Source organism: Saccoglossus kowalevskii, chromosome 5 (assembly GCF_978046115.1).
Source record: "Saccoglossus kowalevskii chromosome 5, keSacKowa6.1, whole genome shotgun sequence".
NCBI lineage: Eukaryota > Metazoa > Hemichordata > Enteropneusta > Harrimaniidae > Saccoglossus > Saccoglossus kowalevskii.
In genome coordinates this window covers 43,298,711-43,318,482 of record NC_140645.1, presented here as the reverse complement: position 1 = coordinate 43,318,482, position 19,772 = coordinate 43,298,711, and the positions used below count along the sequence as shown (strand labels likewise).

Sequence of the window (19,772 nt, the reverse complement as noted above, 5' to 3'; positions counted from 1 at the left end):
ATCTGATTGTCCAATGTTTAGTGAAAACGATTGTAAACGCATATGCTACTAATATGTAGCAAATACAGGTGCAGCAAATACTGTGTTTGTATTTTGTAGCAAAGTTGCATTTTTTAAATAGCATAAAAGCAAACTGTTTGGACATCTATGTGATTGCCACCATTGTTTCAGTGAAATTCAAACACTGGGAAAGAAATGAATAGCATAATGAATATTTTTTATTTATTTTTTTATTTTATTAAATTGCAGCCAACAGGCAAAAACCTCAATTATAGGCCTGAGAACAATAACATAATTGCACAGACACAGGCATTTGAAATTAAAAACAAACAATTCTTAAAAAATAAAACTACATTATTTTTAAAACTATTAAAAGAACTGAAAATATCAAGAGTGCTATAAGAAGAAATGTTATTAAAAAGAGACAGTGCACAGGGAATGTATGATGATTTTAAAATATGGAAAAGCATGCATAGCCTTGTGCAACAAGGTGCAACATGTATTGGAATTTCAGATAAAATATCAGAACAGTTGCAATATGAATGTAGAGATTTGTGTAAGAAATACAAGTCAAATACAAATATTTAATCAATATTTCACTTACCTGGACAGTAGTGTGTAAAAAGGCCACTGCATATAGCATGGGTTTCCACTGAGGCTGACTATTTATGTCCAGTTGATCTTGAGTTATTCCAGCAAATGTTCTCTTCAAACCTGCTTTCACTCCTTGAGGAGGTTCATTAGTAAATTTGATAGATGTCTGAAAAAGCAGTGGAAAAACTGAAAATTAAAACATTTTGTAATCATGGATCTTTTTGACTGACAGTATGTATAAAGCTGCCGCAGACTACCCTTTACGTCGTTGAATGACACATCACATCATCGATTCTGAGCATGTTCAGTTCTATCGTGTTGTGTTGAATTGATTTGGGTGGTTGGCACAGCTGATCACAGCTGTACACATTGCATTGCACCAACTAGGGAGTGGGATTTAAAATCAGAAGGAAGATGAATATGCTACATCATACCATTGTACATGACTACTAGTCTTCAATCGTTGTGATAAGTCCTGGTAATTGTATGATAATACCACGACTGTGACAGTCATGTTGAAATTATGAAAAATTCAACCATGACACATATTCGATATGTTACAACATACCGGTACATAGCAATGGTTTATTCATTAAACACTAACAGACACAATAACACTTTCTTCCGATAAAAGATTGACATACCTGTAATAAACTAATGGGAAACTGTGGATGAGCCTCAGTTGTGATCCACACACGGAATGATTCATGGACTGGTTCATGAGTGAGCACAGTTTCCAGCAATTCATCCATGAAGTCTAAACCTAAATGACAATTCTGCAGAAGAACCCAGCCACCCTGGTAAAAAACAAAAATATTAAATTCAATAAACATAAAAAGTTTGCAAAACTTTCACAATAAATATCAGAGGTTGTTCACTATTTTTTAGAAGTAGATTTACAGCCGTCTTTAACATCAAAAGAAAATTTAGCATTGCAAATGTTCTGAAGATTACTTAGAAATTGGCAAAATGTTTAGTTTATACTTTTTTGTGTATTTATGAAAGTGTTTCTTCGTATCTTGCAATGTTTTTTGTTATCAACAGAGTACATGTACTAACATTGTTATTTTGTAAATTATAATTTGATGGGGCTATTTTTTCTAGTGTTCAGTAACATGCTCAGGAGTACACAATTTAAATTCAGTTTGAACTGGAACTTAAAGAAAATACTTACACCAGCCATTGACTGTGAAACCAGTCTTCTGGCATGGACTTCTTGTCCTTGTCCCATAGAAATGGCACGACATTCTGAAATCATTATGATAATTTACTATCAATACTCAATCATAATTTGTTTGTGAAACAAACAGAAAAACTGTAAAAAGTGAATTGGGAGTGCATTTTATGTTGTTGACTCAATTAAGACGTAGATACATTTGAATTGCTACAAAGTACATATAAAACTTTACAGAGAGCTAAGTGTTCTCCACAATCCAAAACATCTGGTAGGCAGCCTAATTAGCATAAATTTGCAAATTATTGCATATCATTTACATACAACATTCTAGCATTTATGTCATGAACTGCAATACACACTATTCTTTTTTAAATTTAATTGAAACATGTTTTGAAATACAAACAGATTGGTTAATATCAATATTTACGAAATGCAAGGTTTGAAATCGATGATTTACACGTTCTCAAAATATTCCGCGTTCATGAAATACAGTGCATTCAAGTAACGAAAAGCAAGTACAAAATATAGTTGAGTTACAATGTAGAAAATATATGAGGTGATTTGTCCACGAAGTCAAAACAGACGATTTGTCAAAATAAAACCCATAACATTTTCATTTGTGGCATCAGTACCCACCCGTGCTGACGGACGGTACGATACATTTACACATGTGCAGTTAGCTCGGGCAGCCATGTTTGTTTTTTACCTCTTTCTGAATTCAGTACACGAACACCCAGAATGCACGGTTCCCCTATGCAACTTAGATACTAATTCGTTACAGCGCCAACAGCGGTGGGTGTCCGATGGCCGCTGAATGGGGTAGATCAAAAGGTCATCAGCCTTCTCCATACTGTTTCACAATGAAATTACGGCTAGAATTTTCAATTTTGTTTGAGTTTACATGCAATCTGCTAATATATTTGTTTATCTTCTGTGCATAAATATTTTGTTCGTATTTACTTCCTTCTTTCGTGATCAGAAGACGATTCCTAAAAATACAGCTGTAGTTACGTATTGTGAGCAATAAGTGGCAACAATATCGGGCGACAATGAATTCAGGCGATACCCTGAATACACTAGATAACTGCTTTCAGATTTCCAGTGGTCATTGTTTATATCTGGACAAAGCAAAATAAAGGGTTGGGCAACTACTCTTGTTTATGATTTTTACAAATCATTTCAGCTGGATGTATGCCCACCTAAAACCCCTTGTGGAGAACACTGGTATAACTTATTAGATATACGCTTACCAACTTTTAATTTTTTTGCTAATCCTTCAATATTGTTAGTAGGATCACTACCCATAGACAGAAAACATATTAATGGAGTGCGGATGTCGCCTTCTTCCCATGTTTTCTCTAAATCTAAGATCACAGGATCTGCATACTTGGCACCCATGGAATCTGCAATGTATTTCCTGGCTTGAGGCATAGTTCTATCAGGACACCATGATCTAGCACAATAAAAACAGACCAGATGGTACAAGTCAAATAAGTAAATTTCAGAGAAAACAAGACATGCATGAATTTAAGATATATAGTTTTGTTTATAGTAATATAGCCGGAATATAACTATGTCAGAAATATGATTTTTTAACATTAAAATGATTGACATTTGTATCTGATCGTCAAACAAGTACTTGTCCATATTGAGAGATATTGCTCTGGAACAGCATTCAAAATCAACCACTTTGAATACATGTATATATATATATAACATGATGTATAACGAATATATAAAATTTGAACATAATCAGTCAAAGCATTTTAGAGACATGGCTATAGAAGCCCAATCATTGAAACAAAATGGCCGCCAGTCAGCCATTTTGAATCCAATCTGAAAAATAAATTGACGTGCATCAGGAACCCGTAATGTCTAATGTATGTACCAAGTTTTAACGAAATCCATCCATAAATGTCAGAAATGCTTGATATTTGATGATTTTTTTAGCACAAAAATGGCCACCATTTGGCATATATCTGTCTATCTATGACATGATGTATAATGAATATTTAAAATTTGAACATAATCAGTGAAAGCAAGTCAGAGATATGGCACGAGAACCACATTCATTAAAACAAAATGACCGCCAGTCGGCATTTCTAAGATACAGGTTTGGACGCATGCATGCACGCACACACACACACACACGCATGCACGGACACACGGAGGTCAAAACATAAGTCCCCGTTCGAACGCAGTCCGAAAACGGGGACTTATGTTTTGACCCCCTTGTGTCACTAAAAAGGTGACTGATTCCAATTACAATAACTAAATGTAATTTCCTGAACTATGTTGAATAGCTTACCTGACCAACAGTAATTTTCTGAATGTATCCAAGGAGCTATTATAACCATCTGGTATAATCTCTTCTTCAGGTGCATCCGTATCAAACCACACTTTCCAGGTTTTCTCATTTCGTTGAATCTTTGTGGAAATCAACAACATTAGTTTAATGAAACAAGCTCCCTGAATATATACAGCAACTCCCCCAAACCTTTTCTATGTGAAAAGTTTCAATATTTATTGACAAAAGACACACTTTAGAAGAAACCAGACATTTTTACCTGACCAAGAATATCTCCAAACTGGGGTAATTTACTAAGTTGCACAAGATTCAACCATACCATATCCATAATCCATTTACATGGTTTTGGTGGACATGCTCTAAGATCTAAGGCAGCACCACCTAGGATCCAAAACATAAATGAAGTTGTAATTATCTTTCAGTTTTGTGCATACAGCACCTCTGATTTTTACCAGACTGTTGCTTTAAAAGTGACAATCCTGTAAACATATACAGAAGGGTTATGCAATTTTGAGAGTTGTACATACTGGTACCACTCAGTGTTATGTAAAAATGTATGTATGGAAATAGACCACTCAATAATTTAATTCTATCTCAAATCACCTACTAACTCATTCAGGCGAGTGGCCATGTTTGCTCCATCATTTTCTCACCAGTAAATGTGAACTAAAAACAGCCTGCTTACTAGTAAATGTGTATTGTTTTAAAAAAAACCTGTCTGCTGAACAGTGAATGAGAACAAGGGATTCTGAAAACTGTGAGTTATTGAATAAACTTGAAGCACACAGAAGATTATGATTTTCATTTGGCTATTTTTTTAATTAAAAAATCAGAACTAACCTTTAATCAGCACTTGGAATTCTTCGTGTTTTACAAAAGAATTCTGCACATCAATCTTCAAAGTTACTAAGAGTGTGAAAAGAAACTTGTGTGTCTCGTATAAACCACGACAAGAGTATTTGAACACTTCATAAGTCAGAAAATCTATGATATTCTGCATTCTTTTGGCTGGTATTGGTGACTTTTCAGACCTGGAAAGAAATATTTATATCACTGTTCAACTTCATGGTGAGAGGACAGCATTTAAATTAATTCTTGAAAACATCTGTAGCAGCCATTCATGATTAAGATGTGCTTTATGCACACTGAACCAGTTTAGTGACTTACCTTGCCATAGAAATGTCAAAAATACCAAGGAATTGTTTGAGGGATGTCTGATACATTACATTAACCATGCTCATCTCAGTAATCAAGAAATACAATATACTTCCACGAGTCGCCACTATAGACAAAATAAATACATGAAAATAAGAACTGAATGCTTTCTTAACGATGCATGGCTACACTATACTTGATATGTGCTACAAGTTTTTTTGTTCTGTTTTTTTTAGTGTAGTTAACATGATTATCAAGAACGAAACACATAATATATATACAATAAATGTAATTTTGTGCTACCTAATAAATCCGGAAAAACAATCTCAATTTATTGCCAGGTGCATTTATTTGTCAAAGGATGCACAGTTATGTGTTTGATTGGCAACAAATACTCAAACAAGCCCTGTAGTTCACCCATGTAGTTCATATCCATGTTTATCAGCACACCAAACAGAAGAAACATAATACTAGTACATCTCTACTAAACTCCAACTATATTGTCATACTATATTGTTTAGAGTAAAGTGTTCCTGCTAATATAATCTAACCTGGTCTAAATTCTTCCCTGGCTTCATTAATTTTAATCTCGGTGTCTGCTGCTACTACTAGCTTTTCAGTTACTTCTTCAGCTGTTTCTTTGGTTGTTGCTAACACTGAGATTAGAGATACATCTTCTACTAAAGAACCCTACACATAGATCAAAGCCAATAATGTATATTATTCTATTCAACAACAGATGTGCTTACATAAATTATACTAATTCTTACTATTGAACTGTCTACAATTTATTGCCAATTTGCATTTATCAACTGAGTGTACAAATAATTGTTCAAGAATGAGACATAGTCTTCATAAACTCATATTTTGAAACTTTTGACAGCGACTGCCATCTAATGCAATTTACTAACTGTTCATGTTCATAAAATCACTATCTCTCCATGAACGCCAAGTGTTGGTGATGCACAGTATTTTTTTTATCCATGGTGATAAAGTAAATCATGACATTTTTTTTTTTTTTTCGAGGTTGTTTGTATGTTTAAAGAATTGTTCATATAAATTTCTCACACAGAATCAACTCCTTAGAATTCCCAAAACTTCCTGAAAGCCTGAGGTGCTCAGAAAATAAATTATCGAAACAAAGATACACCATTATGGCACAATTGATCAACAGTGTGTTGAATAATAAGAAGCGATACATATAGAACTCTGCAATATAATAATTACCTGAGTGCTTGTAAGTCTGTATAATAGATTATCTTCTAATTCTTGCATCTTCCTTTTATTAGCTGTCACATCCTTCATAAGTTTAACTCTTTCAGATTCAAGTTCCTATCAGTAACATTTATTTATAAATTAACAGGCAATTTATGGAATAGACTGATGTAAAAGTCAGAAAACAAAAAGATTAAATTCAATGACATGCTCTCAATCTTTTTTATATGTACAATATATGGACTATACTATAAATACAAATTTAATTTCTAAACCAGCCAACAGAATAATACTAACCTGCTTCTCAGTTTGAATTACGCGACCAAGCAATTGATCTTCCAATCCTTTCAATGTTACAGTGAAGTCAATGATGGATGTACGAGCAGAAATCTAGAGATTGTAAATTGAAAACATGTACTCAATGTACATAACTTGAGTACACACTTATTGTAGAATAACAACTTGTAATTTATTTTTGTAGAGAATGATCAGGAAAATATGAAAGTTCAGTGAATAAGTGATACCTAATACAATTTTTCTGTTTTGAATGTCACAAATTACTGAAAACAAGTCATTGTCAATGACACGTCCCCGTTCCGTTCATATTTGAGTGACATATACATTCAAAGCAGATCATGACCGAAATGCACCTGCATATGTACAACACATTGTGCTAAATCTGAACAAAATCCATCCATGCATGACTGAGATCCGGTTCTGGAATTGTGAAAATACGTGATTTTGATGCATTTTCGGCCTTAAAATGGCCATCATTTCGCTATAGTTAAGCAGATCATGAAACAAAGGCACATATCTATTTGTGACATGATGTACCATGTGTGTGTGAAGTTTGAACTTGATCAATCCAGACATGTCTTGGATACGGATCCAGAACTGAATTCTTTAACAAAATGGCCGCCAGTCGGCCATTTCAAACTTGATCCGGAAAAAAAAAGACGTGCATCAAGGTCCTATTATGTTTAATGTATGTACCAAATTTGAACAAAATCCATCCATGCATAACTGAGATACGGGTCCGGAATGGTGAAAATGTGCGATTTCAATGCATTTTCGGCCTTAAAGCGGCCTCCATTTGGCTATCGTTAATGAGATCATGAAACAAATGCACATACATATTTGTGACATGATGTACCTTGTGTGTGTGAAGTTTGAACTCGATCAATCCAAGCATGTCTCGGATACCGATCCAGAACTGAATTCTTTAAAACAAAATGGCCGCCAGTCGGCTATTTCGAACTTGATCCGGAAAAAAAAATGACGTGCATCAAGGTCCTATTATGTTTAATGTATGTACCAAATTTGAATGAAATCCATCCATGCATAACTGAGATCCGTGTCCGGAATGGTGAAAATGTGCGATTTCAATGCATTTTCGGCCTTCAAGTGGCCGCCATTTGGCTATCGTTAATGAGATCATGAAACAAATGCACATACATATTTGTGACATGATGTACCTTGTGTGTGTGAAGTTTGAACTTGATCAATCCAGACATGTCTCGGATACGGATCCAGAACTGAATTCTTTAAAACAAAATGGCCGCCAGTCGGCCATTTCGAACTTGATCCGAAAAAAAAAATGACGTGCATCAAGGTCCTATTATGTTTAATGTATGTACCAAATTTGAATGAAATCCGTCCATGCATAACTGAGATCCGGGTCCGGAATGGTGAAAATGTGTGATTTCAATGCATTTTCGACCTTAAAGCGGCCGCCATTTGGCTATCGTTAATGAGATCATGAAACAAATGCACATACATATTTGTGACATGATGTACCTTGTGTGTGTGAAGTTTGAACTCGATCAATCCAAGCATGTCTCAGATACGGATCCAGAACTGAATTCTTTAAAACAAAATGGCCGCCAGTCGGCTATTTCGAACCCGATCCAAAAAAAAAAAAGACGTGCATCAAGGTCCTATTATGTTTAATGTATGTACCAAATTTAAACAAAATCTGTCCATGCATAACTGAGATCCGGGTCCGGAATGGTGAAAATGTGCGATTTTGATGCATTTTCGGCCTTAAAATGGCCGCTATTCGGCTATCGTTAATCGGATCATGAAAAAAATGCATGTGCATATGTCCCATATAATGTGTGATGTATGAGTGAAGTTTGAACTTAATCGGTCCATGCATGTTCGAGATACAGGTGATCACGGACGCACGGACGCACACAGGGCAAACCATAAGTCCCCGTTTTCGGACTACGTCCGAACGGGGACTAATAAAATATTGGCAATATTGAAATATTGTTATATGTTTTATATGATAAAATAGTGTAGTCTTCAATGGTAGTCAATCAGAGATTGAAATGAATCCTTTGTTATCAAGGCACAAAATCTTTTGGAGGACACGGTTACAGTTACTTTGGAGAGTGCTTTAGAAACTGGCTAAATCAATTGGAGTGTGATAAACAAATCACTGAAATAATTTTAAATTAAAAACCAATTTTATTGAGGAAATTTTAATACACTATTTCAGCAAATTGAATACCAGACTTCAAGCAGTGTGTGAGTGTTGTATTGAAGTACAACCACAAACTTAAAGATTTATTATACATGTAGCAAGAAATGTAAAGTGACACACACACACACACAAGAATGTTAATATTATCCTACCTCTGGTGTGTATGTTGGATTTGGCAATTTGGTCGTCATATAAAGTTGGAATCCAGAAAGAACATCACATTCCTTGTCACCAACTTTGACCTGCATTATAAAAAATAAATGTGTCATATATCAAAAGCAAGTTCAAGATACATTGTGGTTGAAGTTGCCTGCAAATAGCCCAAAATGACCAAGCATTTTTGCAGATTCATTTGTTCGAATTTTCCACAATTACAAAACACATTATGAAGCGATTCCCATAAAACCCATGTATGATGAAGATTAAATACAATTTAACTTGTAACTGAACAGTTTTGTACATTTAGGTGCTCACCTTATATGTAGAACCAGATTTAATAAAATTCTTCTCAAGTACATTATCTAAAGCAGGATCTAATTCTTCTGCAACATCTTCTATTAATAATGGACTTCCTAATGACAAACCATCTTCCAGATGATTACGGAAATACTTATGATTCAGTGATGTTATCTATTAGTGAAAAAAGTTAAATTTATTTTATTAGTGTGTACATTTTTCGTCAGTTATATCACAGAAGAATAATAATAATACTGTAGAATACTTTATTTTTTATTTTCGCTATTTTCGCTGAAGGGATGATTCCGTGAAAATAAAATCCAGTGAATATACTTTTTTCCCTATATTTCACATTAAACTCATCAAAAATCAGTGAAAATAAATTCCAAGCAAAACGCCCAAAAAGCCTTTTCAGCGAAAATTTATTCCAGCGAAAATAAAGTATTCCACAGTAATATAAAATACTCACGTTAAAATAATACATGGAACATCTGCAAACAATTGAATTAATATGTACTCTACTTTCATTGACCCTGGTCCAAAATCTCAGAGTACACAAGTGCAACCAAACTATGTCTCATACATGCTCAAGAAACTGCATTCATAAATCTGAGTAAACCTTGATGTATCTTTAATAACAACTTGCCTTCTCTGTTAATTCAGATCTTTGTATATTACCAGGACCTGGGTTTGTTTCATTATCACCACTATAATTCCCATCAAAATGTAGCCCTGACACACCTCAACATTTTCCACTGAGATTGGTAATGGTACGACCCATCTGTCACTGATTCAGACAAGGTCATGACATCACAAAAAACCTGAGCATTACAATCTAAGCTAATTATTTATTCTGAGCATGCTCAGTTGCTCTGTAACTGCAGTAGGAAGTAGTAATTTTGGATGAAAATCTTGAAAAGGACCCACTTAGGATTTTCAGATCTGGAAAAAAAAATTATGTGCATACTCGGCAGAGACTTGTTCATCAACCTGCCAAGTTTCACTGATATCTGCTGCAGAATTTCTGAGAAAATGTTGGAAACGGAAAGCAGAAAATGGAAAATGGACATTTGACAAAACTCGTTTTATAAAGTCCTCTTTTCAGGATGCGCCTGAACGCCTAATAAACCTCATAGTACACCACCCTAAACATTAGATTACTAGTACTTCTGACAAGTGTCCCTGATTCATAGACATGCTAACTAATACACAACTTAGATTTAACATTACCTGTAGCCCATTTTTGCTTTCTTTGTTTTTGATCCATGTTTTACCCTGTCCTTGTGGGTCGATCAATAGAGGAAACCTGGTGGCTTTGGTGACAATGATACCATTTTGAACAGACAGATCATCATTTGGCAAACCTTGTAGATTCCATTCTCCAATCTAAAATCAGTTCAAAAGGAGTTAAACAGTCAAATATAAATACAGCTTGCTTGTTGGTTCAAACAATTACAAAGTTGGGAGTTGGGATGACATGTGAATTGACACACACATTCCATTTGTCTACAAGCTCCAAAAAAAACAAGTCATTGTCAATGATACGTCCCCGTTCCGTTCATATTTGAGTGACATATACATTCAAAGCAGATCATGACCGAAATGCACCTGCATATGTACAACACTTTGTGCTAAATCTGAACAAAATCCATCCATGCATGACTGAGATCCGGTTCTGGAATTGTGAAAATATGTGATTTTGATGCATTTTCGGCCTTAAAATGGCCATCATTCCGCTATTGTTAAGCAGATCATGAAACAAATGCACATATCTATTTGTGACATGATGTACCATGTGTGTGTGAAGTTTGAACTTGATCAATCCAGACATGTCTTGGATACGGATCCAGAACTGAATTCTTTAACAAAATGGCCGCCAGTCGGCCATTTCGAACTTGATCCGAAAAAAAAAAAAGACGTGCATCAAGGTCCTATTATGTTTAATGTATGTACCAAATTTGAACAAAATCCATCCATGCATAACTGAGATACGGGTCCGGAATGGTGAAAATGTGCGATTTCAATGCATTTTCGGCCTTAAAGCGGCCCCCATTTGGCTATCGTTAATGAGATCATGAAACAAATGCACATACATATTTGTGACATGATGTACCTTGTGTGTGTGAAGTTTGAACTCGATCAATCCAAGCATGTCTCAGATACGGATCCAGAACTGAATTCTTTAAAACAAAATGGCCGCCAGTCGGCCATTTCGAACCCGATCCCAAAAAAAAAAATGACGTGCATCAAGGTCCTATTATGTTTAATGTATGTACCAAATTTGAACAAAATCCGTCCATGCATAACTGAGATCCGGGTCCGGAATGGTGAAAATGTGCGATTTTGATGCATTTTCGGCCTTAAAATGGCCGCTATTCGGCTATCGTTAATGAGATCATGAAACAAATGCACATACATATTTGTGACATGATGTACCTTGTGTGTGTGAAGTTTGAACTTGATCAATCCAGACATGTCTCGGATACGGATCCAGAACTGAATTCTTTAAAACAAAATGGCCGCCAGTCGGCTATTTCGAACTTGATCCGAAAAAAAAAATGACGTGCATCAAGGTCCTATTATGTTTAATGTATGTACCAAATTTGAATGAAATCCGTCCATGCATAACTGAGATCCGGGTCCGGAATGGTGAAAATGTGCGATTTCAATGCATTTTCGGCCTTAAAGCGGCCGCCATTTGGCTATCGTTAATGAGATCATGAAACAAATGCACATACATATTTGTGACATGATGTACCTTGTGTGTGTGAAGTTTGAACTCGATCAATCCAAGCATGTCTCAGATACGGATCCAGAACTGAATTCTTTAAAACAAAATGGCCGCCAGTCGGCCATTTCGAACCCGATCCAAAAAAAAAAATGACGTACATCAAGGTCCTATTATGTTTAATGTATGTACCAAATTTGAACAAAATCCGTCCATGCATAACTGAGATCCGGGTCCGGAATGGTGAAAATGTGCGATTTTGATGCATTTTCGGCCTTAAAATGGCCGCTATTCGGCTATCGTTAATCGGATCATGAAAAAAATGCATGTGCATATGTCCCATATAATGTGTGATGTATGAGTGAAGTTTGAACTTAATCGGTCCATGCATGTTCGAGATACAGGTGATCACGGACGCACATACGCACGGACGCACTAACGGACGCACACAGGGCAAAACATAAGTCCCCGTTTTCGGACTGCGTCCGAACGGGGACTAATAAAATATTAAAAACACAGATTACAACCAAAGACCTCCACTTAATCTATCAATATAGTTTTAATGGCCCATATCTGTGACAAGATCTGGGATGTCTTGGATGTGTACAATCTGAATTCTAAATTCTTAAGTCAAATTGATCAATATTTAATCAGGTAGGTATGATAATTCTGAATAAATTAATTATTCCAGTCTCGGGGAATTTTTTGGGGCTGAAGCTACACTGTGTTAACAAGCATAATGACTCACAGTTGGTGCATCCACTAACATTGCAGTGATGTTTAAATTCTCAGTGTATGGTATGCGCCTGTTATTAAGTTCCATCTGCCAATTGTCTTGCAGTAACTGTCTGAACACTTGGTTGAATGGCCCAGAATATGATAAAAATCCAGTAGCTAATAAAACATCACCAACCAGCCTGAGAGAGGTAAAATATGAAATGTATGAGATCAGATTAAAAGTGAACAATGGGTTTCACACCACAATTAGGATAGACATCGAACCGAGAATATATGTGTAGTCCATTCTATTTTGAAAACAGCTTTTTACAAGGAATGGCATGTTTGAACTGTTTTATTTAATACCAGAATACCAGAATAACCAAGTCTTAGATTTGTGAATTTCGGCAAAAACCAGTAAGTTTTGAAATGGCAGATTGATACATTCAGAGTGAGTACTTGACTGGGTGTACATTTCAACAATGCCAATAATTGTTGAATCAGCTTCGCCTTTGAAACTTTCAAAACCAAAGACAATCAACATGTGTTACATACGATAGTCAGTTCACTGAATAAACAAAACAGTGTAATGCAACAAATTGCTTGTGATAATTATGATCAGTTTCTTGCTCTAAAAATCAAGATTTAAACAAATACAACTCTGCAATAATTTAACAATTTCACACACCTATCAATTTGTGCTTTAAATTCTTTACTCTGTTGGGTCCATCTGATCTTCTCACCACCTAAACCACTAATAAGAGCTGAGGCTGCTTCCATCTTATTTCTACAGCTTTCAGCACTGTCAAGCAGTTCCTATCAAAGAAATGTGACCTTATTATCACTGATATCAAATAAAACAAGTCATTGAAAATGACACAGTCCCCATTAAATTTTTTAAAGTTCTCTATGTGCTTGTCATATTAAAGCTGAGGGGTTGTCGCGAGCGTGTCCTTGAAACTTGAGTTCCAAGTGGCATATACAACAGATTATTTACATCAAAACACGTGTTCCGTGTAGTAGTAATATGGTCAAAAATAAAAACAGCCGTTATTCGGCCATCTTTGAACTGATTATGAAACACACTGATATGTATGATGTATGTGCCAAATACGAATGAAAAAGGTACATAAATTGTGGAAATATAGTAGTAAGGCCAAAAAGTCAGATGGCTGTCAATCAGCCATCCTTGACCAGATTTTGAAACAAATTGTCATGGATATGCATCCTAACATGTATAAAGTACATGTATGTGCCAAATTTTAATGAAAACTGACAGAGCACGTCCAAGATACCGCATAAAAAAACAAAACAAGATACCTGCCAGTCGACCATCTTTCATCCAATTGCGAAATAAATCGTCATGGACATGTATCCTAACATGTATAATCTATGTACCAAGTTTGAATGACAACTGACAAAGCATGTCCAAAGTACAACATTTTCAAAAAACGAGATGGCTGCCAGTCGGCCATTTTGAATCGAATTGCTAAACCACTGCATGTGCATATGTCCCACATAAAGTACTAGGCACATGCAAAGAATGAACGGAATCGGTCCAAGGGATTCTGAGATATGACGGACGGACGGACAGACTCAGGAACTCACGGACGGTCGGGGACATGTATCCTAACATGTATGATCTATGTACTAAATTTGAATGAAAACTGACAAAGCATGTCCAAAATACAACATTTTCAAAAAACAAGATGGCTGCCAGTCGGCCATCTTTGATCCAATTGTGAAATAAATTGTCATGGACATGTATCCTAACATGTATAATCTATGTACAAAGTTTAAATGAAAACTGACAAAGCATGTCCAAAATACAACATTTTCAAAAAACAAGATGGCTGCCAGTCGGCCATTTTGAATCGAATTGCTAAACCACTGCATGTGCATATGTCCCACATAAAGTACTAGGCACATGCAAAGAATGAACGGAATCGGTCCAAGGGATTCTGAGATATGACTCTGGACGAACGCACAGACGCACGGATGGAGACTGAATTATAAGTCCTCGTTTTCGGACTTCGTCCGAACGGGGACTAATAAGTCATAAATAAAAAATTTTACCAATTGAAATACTCTATATATGTCAGTCAAAGACAAAATCCTAGCATAAATTTTTCAAGAATTTCTTTTTATAATACCCGAACAGAAGTAACATATGACAACATTTTTGTTTACCAGATACATTGTACTAATAATAAATTCTATATGACCCTTTTGTATTGTGTGTTACATATATGTATTGTTTTAAAGAAATTAGTCAATGCAAGCCAGAGAATGGGCAACAATTTTTCAAAACTAATACAATCACACCAACATTTATAAATTCACTAGTAACTTGGTAAACAAATGTCAGAAGTATGAACATTTGAGACATGATTCTTGTCCGAAATTCAACTGTATCGATCAATAATATGAATAACTCTGATTGACTTTGTCAACAGCTGAGCTAAGCAAGCATAGAAAAATTAATTCTTAATTAGTACCTGTTTTTCTGACATTGCAGCATCAAATTTAGCCTGTACTTCATCCAGCTCTGCTTGTTTAGCATCTAGAGTTGCTTGTGCTGCACCCAATTCTGCCATAGCTATATTCAATCGCCCTTCCTGTATTGCCAAATTAGCCTATTCAAACAAAGACAATAAAAACAATAAGTAACTTTCAGTAACTTTCACAGGTCAACCTTTTCGTCAAACGCCTGTCTTTCATTTCATACAATAATAATATCTATAATACACTGTAATGAATAATGACAGTTCATCTTAAGTTGAATTAATAAAGTATAAAAAAATTATACATGCTTAATCGTATTAAAAGTACATGCAGTTCATTGGGAACATGTTCTACATCTTGATCTTCTCACATATTTCTGGGACGAAATTGTAGGGTGACTACCATACTTCCCCGAGCATAAGCACCTCCCGAGTATAGACCCAGGGTGTTGTTACCGGATGTCGACAACATCTATTAAAATATGCCTGTAAATTTGTATTTCATTGCATAAAAATCATGATTGGTATGGTAGTTTGATTCCATCTTTTTACGAGAAAACTCACATTAATTTCAGAGTGCATGGTGGGTGAACCTTTTCTATTTTGTTATTTACTCAGGATGAATCCAGATGTTGCAATACTGAAGTAATCCATATTTTTTTTGAGTAGTAGCTCCCAAACGCCAAAAAAGTAATCGTCAAGTCGTGAAACCTGGTCATTGAACATGTCCATTAAGACTATTGTGAATTGGGTGTGAACGAGCAAACTATTCTTCAATATGACTTGTTAGCAGTGAAAGGTTTAAATACTTCCTCCATCATCAGTTTACCTTTCAAAAATTGTGAATCAACAGCTTTTAGGGAAAAAATCACTTTTTTATGGTCAAAATGAGTGTTAACAGATCGCATTTTAACATCGCGGTAATTCACTTCTGCATTGCGTTGAAAAAATTACTTCCTCAATAATCGGAAAACTTTGTCTGTACACAGCATATGATTGGTTAACGAAAGACGTGACCTGTTAGGTCAAAGGAAGTTGTGTAGGTCGAATCATCAGTTTGCATACGATCGAAAACATTCCACAACGAAGATAATGTTAAGATCTTGCCTTCGACCGTTTTCTTACAGAACCTACCCATTTTTGCACAGTAAATTCAGACGGTATGTAAACGGTATTGTAATAAAATGTATGTATTTTTATGAATATGTTTGTTTTTTCATTGTAAAAAGTGTTGTGGAAATCAATAACGACTTGTTTTGCATTTTTTTCCTCAAAAAGACGTATAAATATTTCTCCGAGACTGGCGCTGTGAACGAGGTTGGGAAGATGGTTACAATTGTAAACCCACCAAAAAATTTTCTTTTCTGAGGTGGTCCTTGAGTATAAGCCAACCCCCTAATTTTCACAATTATACATGTTCAGGCCCCTGGGCTTATACTCGGGGAAGTACAGTATGGTATTACAGTGTAACTCACTGTCATTGTCACTAAATCAAATAAACCTTAGAAATAACTCCTGTGGTGCTGCGGGAATTAAAGACACAAATTACAAATAAAGAATACTGTATTCACTATATTAAGTAGTACATCTTCAAAAAAGAGAAACAGAAAGCAAAAATAACATTTATTTCATGCTAAATCATTGAAATACATGTTATTTTGACCATAGACTGACATTACAGCAAGTCTCAGAAATATTGGGGCAGCCAATTTGCAAACTCGCTAGCGAATTAGCTAACTGATTGAGTTTTGACTAAACAGTTGGCTTTCAAATCTCGATGGCACCGACTCGTGGTCGCGTCCACTCTGGGCGAGTCTATATTGCATTGGGATACATAGAATGCTTTTACGTAGCCTGGTACATGTCTGGATTCCACTGAATGATTTGCTTTGCAAAGCTGGCGTACAAGTGGTAATATCATAAATGTGATTAATCCACCGATATTTACTATATGGAGGCCATCTTGAACACTGATTGAAACTAAATAATGAGACAAGTTGAGAAAAAGTTGCCTACAAATCAGGGAGAAAATAAATTTTCCCATCCAAACGATTTGTTGGGGTAAATTAAACCAAATGCTCATAAAATTCGACTTCATTCATCGTTTTTGCGTGGACAATCCCTTGTATACGACCACCTCATTACACACAAAAAATAGAACACTTTCCCCGGCATATTTGAAAGCGAAATCGCCATCAAACTAAAATATGACTATTGTTATATAGATTCACCCAGAGTGTGCGTGACCACAGGACGGCACCAGCGAGATTCGAAAGCCAACCGTTCAGTCAAAACCAAAGCAGTTAGCTAATTCGCTAGCCAGTTTGGAAATTTGCTGCCCCAATACTTCTGAAACTTGCTATAAGCAAATGTGCTTTTACTAGAGAAAACATGTGACTGCATTTAAAAATATAACACAATCATGTTTTGTTGATGTGCTAGCAGACAATTGTCTGTGAACCAAGACCTAATTGCACTTTATAAATTTGAAAAAAGGTTAAAATGGCAGACATTTGTCAAATAAAATTATTTATTTTTGAGGAACAAATGGGAACAAAAAATATATAGAATATTTTGTTTGCATGGTATATTTCTTTGCTATAATGTTGAAGGTGCTGTAATATTCATCAGCACACCAAGTATGATTTGTGCTGGTCTTGGTTGGGAAATTAAATTGCCATTGTCACTAGCGCATTTTCAATCCTTTAAAGATTTAGTTCTGTTGAAATAAAAGGCATTTCCATCCAGATTTTAAGTGCCATTCTTTGTTAAATATAGTGTTTCTGCATGCATATTTTTTAAGGTGGTCGGCAGCTCAAACATTTTAATTCTATATTTAAACTGTTGTATAATGTCCTACAGTAATGACATACAAGATACTAACCTTTAATGGCAGTACTTCTTTATTTATACCATAAAAAAAAGACATAGCTTGTGTCCAGCTACATAAACCTGCAACATCACCACAAACTTTCTTAGCTGATGCTAGATTATAATCTTCAGCATCAAGATATGGTTGTAGCAATTCCACCATCTCTGCATTTATAGAGTCTTTTGGATATGTCATTAAATTCTGAAGAAATCCACCACCACTCATTAGCTGAAAAACAAAAAAATCAACAATTAATTGAAGACTATACATATTAACTATTTTAATCTTGTCCATAAAAAGTAAAAGTGATTTCTTCATGATTTAATTAAAGGGCTTAAACTTAGAGTGCCAGGACTTACCTTAAGTGAATCACCCCACGATGGTTTGATATGACCTGGTCTGTCTGCATCAGAAACCACAGGGCCAAGCCTTTGTTGGAACAGTAATAACACACAGTCCATAATACGCATGATTAAATGTGGTGGCTTAGCAAGTTTTCTAACAGTTGAAATGTGAGCTGGTTTGAGAGTCTGAAAATAGAGATAAAACACGCATTTAATTCAGCATTTTATGTATGTTGGAACTCATCAAGATGGGAAGATAGTAAAATCAAATACATAGTTAAACAAGCCATGCATGGCACAGTCCCTGTCAGTTATCAAATTTAAGATATACAGTTTTGTTTATAGTAATATAGCTGGAATATAACCATGTCAGGAATATGATTATGATGATTAACAATTAAATGATTGACATTTGTATCTGATCGTCAAACGAGTACTTGTCCACATTGAGAGATATTGCTCTGGAACAGCATTAATTAAAACAAAATCAGCCATTTTGAATACATGTACATATCTATAACATGATGTATAATGAATATATAAAATTTTAACATAATCAATCAAAGCATGTCTGAGATATGGCTCTAGAAGCCCATTCATTAAAACAAAATGGCCACTAGTCAGCCATTCTGAATCCGATCTAAAAAATAGGCCAGTGGCCTGTTGCTCAACGGCTATTGTACAAAAGATTAGTGCTGTATATGCCACAACTTTTCGTTTAAATTTGTACTTTTAAATGAAATATCGCCAAACAACCACACAAAGTTGTCAATGGAATAATAAACACATGTATGCCTAACACCAAAGCATTGGAAATAGTGGTTAGTTGAAATTCCATTTTTAACCCAAAATGACAAAAATACTTGCCAAAATTAGAGAATTAAAGATATGGCCATGGGATGAACAATCTAGTAGATGTCAACACAAGGTACATGCACACCAAGTATCAAAGCATTCAGGCTACTGGCTACCTATAGACCGCCACAGTAGCACAGAAGAAAATTTAGAGTTTTGGGGGGCTAATTTGCATAATTTTTCGGCAGATCGACTTCTCATGAACAAATTACCATCTACACTCATCACGGCATCCACACACCAAAAATCGAGTCAAACGGTTCGGCGGTTTTTTAGAAGAAGTTGTGCACAGACAGATAGATAGACACACGACATACGCAGGACAGAAATCCATCCCATAGGCTCAGCGGACCTATGGT

At 35.4% G+C, this 19,772-nt stretch overlaps 1 protein-coding gene across 1 annotated transcript in view; it reads right to left on the bottom strand.

Annotated features, from left to right (window-relative positions):
• The window catches only part of LOC100378746 (dynein axonemal heavy chain 8-like), a 187,351-nt gene that overhangs the window by 27,228 nt on the left and 140,351 nt on the right, over window positions 1-19,772 (bottom strand). Inside the window, exons 63-81 of the mRNA XM_085499020.1 lie at window positions 18,574-18,744; window positions 18,227-18,442; window positions 15,337-15,474; window positions 13,527-13,654; window positions 12,870-13,038; window positions 10,624-10,779; window positions 9,412-9,567; window positions 9,090-9,179; window positions 6,747-6,839; window positions 6,462-6,566; window positions 5,786-5,924; window positions 5,247-5,361; window positions 4,920-5,110; window positions 4,339-4,460; window positions 4,080-4,198; window positions 3,022-3,224; window positions 1,769-1,842; window positions 1,239-1,391; window positions 605-760 (exon numbers count right to left, since the gene is read on the bottom strand). Of these exons, the coding sequence (XP_085355146.1) occupies window positions 605-760; window positions 1,239-1,391; window positions 1,769-1,842; window positions 3,022-3,224; window positions 4,080-4,198; window positions 4,339-4,460; window positions 4,920-5,110; window positions 5,247-5,361; window positions 5,786-5,924; window positions 6,462-6,566; window positions 6,747-6,839; window positions 9,090-9,179; window positions 9,412-9,567; window positions 10,624-10,779; window positions 12,870-13,038; window positions 13,527-13,654; window positions 15,337-15,474; window positions 18,227-18,442; window positions 18,574-18,744 (2,694 nt within the window). The remainder of the gene's footprint in view (window positions 1-604; window positions 761-1,238; window positions 1,392-1,768; window positions 1,843-3,021; window positions 3,225-4,079; window positions 4,199-4,338; window positions 4,461-4,919; window positions 5,111-5,246; window positions 5,362-5,785; window positions 5,925-6,461; window positions 6,567-6,746; window positions 6,840-9,089; window positions 9,180-9,411; window positions 9,568-10,623; window positions 10,780-12,869; window positions 13,039-13,526; window positions 13,655-15,336; window positions 15,475-18,226; window positions 18,443-18,573; window positions 18,745-19,772) is intronic.